General features: G+C 54.7%; 1 protein-coding gene across 1 annotated transcript in view; it reads left to right on the forward strand.

Annotated features, from left to right (window-relative positions):
* The first annotated feature begins 927 nt into the window (after positions 1-927).
* Positions 928-7,501, forward strand: part of BAP1 (BRCA1 associated protein-1 (ubiquitin carboxy-terminal hydrolase)) — a 10,161-nt gene continuing 3,587 nt past the window's right edge. Inside the window, exons 1-12 of the mRNA XM_009321841.1 lie at positions 928-1,052; positions 1,122-1,267; positions 1,368-1,422; positions 2,129-2,261; positions 2,655-2,774; positions 3,285-3,346; positions 3,430-3,572; positions 4,437-4,515; positions 5,274-5,397; positions 5,732-5,849; positions 6,248-6,435; positions 6,758-6,891. Coding sequence (XP_009320116.1) covers positions 928-1,052; positions 1,122-1,267; positions 1,368-1,422; positions 2,129-2,261; positions 2,655-2,774; positions 3,285-3,346; positions 3,430-3,572; positions 4,437-4,515; positions 5,274-5,397; positions 5,732-5,849; positions 6,248-6,435; positions 6,758-6,891 — 1,427 coding nt within the window. The remainder of the gene's footprint in view (positions 1,053-1,121; positions 1,268-1,367; positions 1,423-2,128; positions 2,262-2,654; positions 2,775-3,284; positions 3,347-3,429; positions 3,573-4,436; positions 4,516-5,273; positions 5,398-5,731; positions 5,850-6,247; positions 6,436-6,757; positions 6,892-7,501) is intronic.

The following is a 7,501-nucleotide window of genomic DNA, read 5'->3' on the forward strand; positions in this document are numbered from 1 at the left end:
GGTTGCTGCAAGGGAGGCAGCGAGGCTGCGGCGCTGCCTGAGGTCTCTGTAGATGTCACCTGTACGACACGGCCCTCCAGGGCATCAAGTATTTTGAGCAAAAACATCTCTGTCAGAAAGGTGCCGGGGTTTGGTGTAACGGTGTTGCACGGCAAGGAGGCTGTCACTGGTCCGAAGCGTTATTTCCATAGCGTGGTTCTTCTCACTGACAATTTTGTAAGAAATACGACATTTTCTGCTAAATTAACGGAGACTTTTTGCTCCCCAGAAGTTTCCTCCCTGTTTTAGTTATTTTAACTTTGGTGTGGAAGCCCCTTGGGCGGCTCTTCCCTTCTCGATTGAGCCACTTACATCAGGTTCCTTAAATCCTTTGCTTACAGGGATGTTTCTCAGGATTGAATCCTTCTTATTGATATTCCCTGGACTTCCTCCCAGGCTTTCAGCAGCCTTTATATGGGAGCGAAAGAAGCAGATTTATTATTCCAGTCTCGAGCTCGCTAACTCTGCGTGCGGGGGGACCGCCTGAAAATGGGGCTGACTGCCTTTGCTACAGCATCATAGTGGAAGCTGCTGCTCAGTCGCTGATGTCTCATAATCCTTCGGTCCCTTTGCCGTTGTCTCTGTATCCCTGGTTATGTCCTGTGGCGGGAATTTTGTACTCACTGGAGACAGGCTCTTGGATTTGGTCCCCCAGGAGAGAGAGAGATGAAGACGAGCCTTTTGGCCCTCAGGCTCCCCTGCAGCCCTGTTGTTCTGAGGTGGCTTTCCTTTCACTGGTGCCTTTTGCTAACAAGAACATAAATGATCTTTTTTAAAAATATCCAGTGATCTATTCAGCCACGTTTCCCTCCAGTTAGAAGAGCGTGTGTCGTTTAGGTGCTCCCTGCTGCTGGTCGTGGCGGGGATTTACTTGGCAGGTCATCTGCAATGGTCAGGATGCTGAAGGTGGGTCCAGCTTCATCTGGCTCCAACGGGAGAGCGTTGGTTCAGGTCCTCTTGCGGAAGAGGATGATGAATGGGGATGGAGGGATGAAGGGAACCAGAGCACCTCCGTAGCGAGCCAGGGCTCAACAGCTCTGCTGCTGGGGAGTCAGCGTGATCCCGGTGTTGCTGTGCTGCAGTTTTTCTGGCTGCGCCTTGGCCTGTGATCACGTGGGACCTTCGGGGGGCGGTGGCAGCAGGTTTCCTCTCTGCTCTCTTCAGCCAGAAGTAACCGGTTGGTTTTGTTCCTTTTCAGGTCTCTTCACACTCCTGGTCGAAGATTTTGGTGAGTACAAGAAGCCTTCCTGCGAAGTTGGTTTCATGCTTGACGTTACCCCTAGTCCTTTCTGGTGGGCTTTACACCAGCTTCTGCCCTTTGTTTGCAGGGGTCAAGGGAGTGCAGGTTGAAGAGATTTATGATCTGCAGAGCAAATGCCAAGGGTAAGTCATAGGCATGGAAATCTGAGTTTTGTTAAGCAGAACGTGTTTGTGGGCCCGGGAACTCATTGCCAGGTGGCCAGAAGGGCCCGTGTGAGCTTGTTGGTCAGTATTGTAAGCGATGAGCCAGGAGCGCTTCGTCAGGTCTGGGGCAGACGGGTGATCTCATGCCTTAAGAAAGACCTCGTGGGGCAGGTGGGGGACATACTTCAGGGGATTCATCTCCCTTTCCTCATGGAGAGGTGCGGTGCCAAGCTGGCGTGCTTGCAGTGTGGGCTTTCTCCCTGTCTCAGTGCTTTAAAATGGCTTTGAGACTGTCGCTTTCTTAAAAGCCATTGTCTGATGGCTGAAAATGAAGACAACGTATGTGTAAAAGGAGGGGTCATTTGGTGGTCAGGCACTTTTCTGCAGGTCAGTCAGTTTCCAGAGGTGGATTTCACCTCCTGTTTCTCTGTCTTGAGCCTTTTAAGACCTGTCAAACCCCAAAGTTTTCAAGCTCGGTTGTTGTCTGAGCCTGGAGCATCAGCACAGGAGAGTGTCCTGGGTGACAGGGGTGTTCACTTCCAGAAAGATGGGACTGGTGGTTTTGCCTTCCCTCCCTGTCTTTGCTCTGCCCATGGCTTGGAACAGAAGGTTTCTGGCGCTGGGCAGAGCAGCCCCACTGGTGTGGTCCCTCCAAAATGATGCAGCTGCTGCCTTCTCTCCGCAGCCCTGTGTATGGGTTCATCTTCTTGTTCAAGTGGATTGAGGAGCGCAGATCACGCCGGAAGGTCTCTACCCTGGTGGATGAGACGTCGGTGATCGACGATGACATCGTTAATAACATGTTCTTTGCTCACCAGGTAGCCTGGAGGCGAGGGGAAAGAGGGGGGCGGTGTCTCGTGTGGCACCTCAGGGAAGCAATGTGGTACTGAGAGGCTGCACTGCTCTTGCTGGTCCTGAGGGCAGCTCCTCTGTCCTGGGAGTCTCTGCCCTGAGCTCCAGGTTGGAGGGAATTTAGTGAGAGCTGAGAGCCTGTCTGTGGCCTGCTCTGTGAGCAGATGCCCGTGGGGGCATGGTGTGGCTCACTAAATGAGACTGACCTCCTCCCTTCCTTTAAGAGCCGAGGTCAAGTCTCTGCTCTCACAAGTGGTTCTTGCCTCAGTACTTTTCAACTGATTATTGTTGACTCTGAGGGGTTGTTAAAGGGTTGCCTTGTTCCTGCTGGTTAAGATGGTCCCTGTGTCACCCTCCAGCTGATCCCCAATTCCTGTGCCACCCATGCCCTGCTGAGCGTCCTCCTGAACTGCAACAATGTCGACCTGGGCCCCACGCTGAGCCGCATGAAGGATTTCACCAAAGGATTCAGCCCTGAGGTAGGGGCGGAGGAGTGCAGGGCTGTGCATGGGTGGTGCATGTGAAGCTGCCTCTCGTAACCCTCTCAGGATGATGCTCTGACAAGCTGGCTCCTTCCCAGCCCTTTGTGGCTGCACAATACGTCAGTATTGCCTCTTCTCTCTCGTCTTCCTACCTTGCCTTGCTCAGAGCCTTGGTCCCCTTATACTGGGCATAGCTCTGAGCCTTCTGCCGTGTTATTCCCTAGCCCAGGCGCGTTCTCTAAGTCTATGATTAAAAGTCCTCTCTCCTACCTTCAGACCTATCTTGAAGTCTGCGTTTCTCTCTAACTGTAATTTATTTAGCAGAAATTGTGTGTTCTTTTCATCTTGGGTTTTACCTGTAACTCAGCAGAGCAGAGGATGTGCCTGAAAGTTGCTCTCCCAGTCCTGTGTGTGGATGGAGGGAGGGAGCGGGGAGCTGGTGGGTGAAGCATTTTGTTTGTTTCCTGTCACTTCTCAACTGTTTTCCTCTCTTGCTCTTTGCTGCAGAGTAAAGGCTATGCCATCGGCAATGCCCCAGAGCTGGCCAAGGCCCATAACAGCCATGCCAGGTGAGCGAGGGGGTGTCTCGCAGCTCACTTTCGCTGGAGGTGGCAGACTCTCCACTGACCTCTCGCCTCTCTTGCCCTCGCAGGCCGGAGCCACGGCACTTGCCGGAAAAGCAGAATGGTATCAGCGCTGTGCGAACCATGGAGGCTTTTCATTTTGTCAGTTACGTCCCCATCAAGGGACGGCTCTTTGAGCTGGACGGGCTGAAGGTCTATCCCATTGACCACGGTAAGAGCCTGCCTGTCCCTACTCGTCGATACAGTCGAATAGACACCCTGGTATGTCCAAAAGTATGTATTATTTTTCATTGCCACTGAGCGTCAGCTAATGTTTGTGGAGAATCACTCCAGTGGCTCCCAGATTTGTCCTGAGTTTTGATAGCTGGTTTTGGAGCCTATGCGCTGCGGACTGTGTCTAGAAGGCAATTCTTGCTAAAGCATTGCATTGCTTTTTCCAGCCTTGCCATTTTCCTCCCCAGTTGCTCAGGGTCATGAGGTCCTTCTGCAGCTCTGAAATAACTCGGTATCGCAAGCAGTGTTTGTGTCCTCCTTACCCTCTCCTTGTGCCAAATAACGGCTGTGTGTTGAGGCACAAGGTCCCAGTGCAGATCCCAGCAGGCTGCTCAGGTTACTCCTCTTACAACTTGACCACTAGTCCTGTCTTTCAGACACTTATTTATCCCCTCTAGGACTTTGCTTCTGTCAGGCCCCTTGGTAAGGTACCCCTTCATGTACTTGGGTTTCTGAAGCATGGCACCAGATCCAGTGGCAGGCGGATTCCAGCAGGAGCTGGGATTTCCTTGGACGTTGTGAGCCCAGAGCCTGTGAATTGCTTGTGGTCTGTAGGGTTCAAATCTCACCTTTCTGCCCTGCAGATAACTCACGTTTTCCATTCGGAAGGCAGAGGCAGGGGGTTCCACGTATGGGCTGACAGTGTGGTCCTTCTGCCTCCTGGGCCCCTTCTTGACTTGCTCCCTGGTATGTAAGGGAGCCATGAGATTGCCTCTCGTGGGGATGGCAGGATCCGCTCTGTGAGTCTGAAGCAGGAGCCTTGGCCTGCTTTGCTAAGTCCGGCTCTGTCCCCTTATCACAGGGCCGTGGGCTGACGACGAGGAATGGACGGACAAAGCCAGGAGAGTAATCATGGAGCGCATCGGCCTGGCCACTGCAGGGTAATGTCCCAGGCCGTGGTGCAGGCACTGCCCCCTCGCCATTTTTCCCTGGATTGTTTCTACTGTGGTCTATGTGCGACAAGTTGTGGAAATGGGGGTGGAGGATGTTGCTTGGGAAGGGTGCAGGTGCGCTGCCTCCTTGCCTTCTCTTGCCTGCAGTTTGCCTGCCTTCAGAGCATGCAGAGAAGCCGCACTCTGTGCGATGCAGAGTCCCTGCAAATGGCCATGCGGGTAAGAGTGGCCAGATTAGATCCCTGTTAGCTCGTGTCCATAGGAGAAGGAATGGTGCTTCTGGTCCTGAGCTGGGCCTCTTGGATGCTGGGGCATGAGGGTGACCGAGCACTGGCACAGGTTGCCCGGAGGGGTTGTGGAGTCTCCATCCTTGGAGATACTCAAAAGCCGTCTGGATGTGGTCCTGGGCAACCAGCCATGGGTGACCCTGCTGGAGCAGGGGGTTGGCGTAGATGACCTCCACGGGTCCCCTCCCACCTCAGCCAACCTGTGACTCTGTGAAGGGTGTTTTGCATTGTAGGCTGAAGTAACCTTGCTCTGCTTCTTCAGCCAGTGTGAGGTTGGCTTGGTTTGGGGGGAAAAGCCTCCTGTGTGTTGGTGTTAAACGCCAGGGCAGGGGAGGCGCTGCCTGGAAAGAGCCCGCAGGAGGTGTGCGGGGTATGGCTGGCAGCCTGCTGACCCCCCTTGCTGGGGGACAGGCTTTCCACTGCCAGCTCGCAGCTGATGTCTGCTGTCCCTTCCTGCAGGGAGCCGTACCACGACATCCGCTTCAACCTGATGGCGGTGGTGCCTGATCGGAGGATGAAGTACGAGTCCAAACTGCACATCCTGAAGATGAACCGCCAGACTGTGCTGGAGGCCTTGCAGCAGGTAGGACAGCCCAAGCCCTGAGAGAGTGCGAGCCTGGGGTGGGAATAGGCTCTGCTGTCAGGGCATCACCCTGTGCTGTAGAGGCCCTGGATTTTATGGGTTTTTTTGGCCTTGGGAAATACCTCCTGGGAAGAGGAGATAACCAGCCTCGCTGCTTTGCCTTTTGGTGCTCACCTGGGAGGTTGTCCATGGTGTTGTCGGTTGATCGTGTGCGTGGGTGCTCGGCAGTTGGCTCAGCCTCGCAAGTTCTCCTTCTGCAGTGCTTCAACAGGAGGGATATGGTTTGGGTCACCCTGGTCCAGCACTCAGTTTCTATCTGTCATTTGCCTTCAAGCTTATCCGAGTAACTCAGCCTGAGCTGATCCATACCCAGAAGTCTCAGGAGTCTCAGCCTCCGGAAGAGGCAAAGCCAGCCAGCAGCAAGACTGTGACTCCAGAGAGCACCCATCCAGGTAGACCCCCGTACCAGTGGTGTTGCCAGCCAGCCAGCCTGGCCTGTCGTGGAGCGAGCACAGGCTGGTGACGATGGCTGGCTGACCTGGAGCTTGAGGGAGTTTTATGGTCAGCTTCGCTTTCTTTTCTCCAAGCCCAGCTCTGTGCACACTGTGCTGGGGTGTGGTAGATGCCTCTGTGCCTGGGAGAAGCGTTGGAGGGACGCGGAGCTTGAAAATGGGAGGGCTTAAGTTTGGGGACACTTGTGACAACTGGAGGTGGAAAGGGAAGTGGGTGTGATGGTCTGGTGGAGCATAAGAGCTCTTCTGCTACGTGGGGTGGGCAAGGGGTGGCAGAGGACATTGAGTAAAACGTGATGGTGTTGGTCATGAAAGGCTGTGCTGTGCTTGTATGGCAGACGGCACCGATGAGCCTGCCAGCCAGGGCCACCCTGCGGCCACGCAGAGCCCGCCCAGCAAATCCAAACCGGTGGCAAAGACGTCAGCGAGTAGTATCAACGGGGCGCCGTCAGCAAACCCCAACCCCATCGTGCAGAGGTTGCCAGCCTTCCTGGATAACCACAACTACGCCAAATCCCCCATGCAGGTAGGCTGGAGCTCCAGGCCGGCAGCATGCCTGACTTGAGCTGAGCTTTTCAATTCCAGTCCCTCACCTCCATGGGACTGTGGCTGTCAGCCGGTCTAAGCCCTTCCCCTGCCTTGCAGCCTGCCTGCCCTTGCACTCACCCCGACTGGAATGTGAGAGGGTAAAAGAGGTTAGCATTAATGTGGGTAAACTGAGCAAGCATAGGGAACAGTCCCCTGTCTCCTCTCGGAAGGGGCAAGTCCCCTGTGCTCGGCTGGACCGAGGACGTGGCTCTTCCTCCTTGCCCCACTGCCGGCAGGCCATCAGCGACGGTGTTTTGCAGGAGGAGGAGGACCTTGCGGCAGGAGTGGGTCGCAGCCGGGTCCCAGTCCGACAGCACCAGCAGTACTCTGACGATGAGGATGACTACGATGATGATGAGGAGGAAGAAGTTCGTAACACCAACTCGGCCATCAGGTGACGGCTTGAGCCGAGGGCAAGGGGCGGGGAGCAGACATTTGCAGAACCACCAGCGGTGGCTTCCTGATCTCTTTCCTGAGCACTGTTGGCTGTGTTGGAGCCTGCACCTGTGTGCGCAATTAGGGCTGTTCTCTTGGCCTGCTATTTTACTGTTCACTCGCTGGATTTTGTGAAGCCCTTCTGTAGCTCTTCATAATCAACCCTGAATTTTGGCTGCCCTGAGTAACTGTGTATTGGCAGCAAACTTTGGGGCTTCTCTGCTTTCCCCCCTTTTCCAAATGTTCCTGAATAAATGGAATAGCCCAGCTCTGGGGGGCTCCTCCACAGCTCCCTCCTGCTAGGGCTTTTCTGGTGTCACTGGTGGCTGCGTGGGTGGTGGGGCTTGACCTGCAGGAGGTCACCTGGTAGCTGACAAATTGCTGTATTTTGCGGTTGGAGGGCGGAGGCTGGCTGCGCTGCATTGAAGCATGCCTGGTGGTCAAGGAAACGTGGTGTGCCCTGCCCGGGGGGCTTCATTTTTCCAAAATGAACCTCAGTTCCCCAGTGCTGATTGCCAAATCAAGTCCTGGTGACAATGTTGGCGTGCTCAAGCTGCTGTGAAGGTCAG

Source organism: Pygoscelis adeliae, unplaced genomic scaffold (genome assembly GCF_000699105.1).
Source record: "Pygoscelis adeliae isolate BGI_AS28 unplaced genomic scaffold, ASM69910v1 Scaffold94, whole genome shotgun sequence".
In the NCBI taxonomy this organism is placed as follows: Eukaryota; Metazoa; Chordata; class Aves; order Sphenisciformes; family Spheniscidae; genus Pygoscelis; species Pygoscelis adeliae.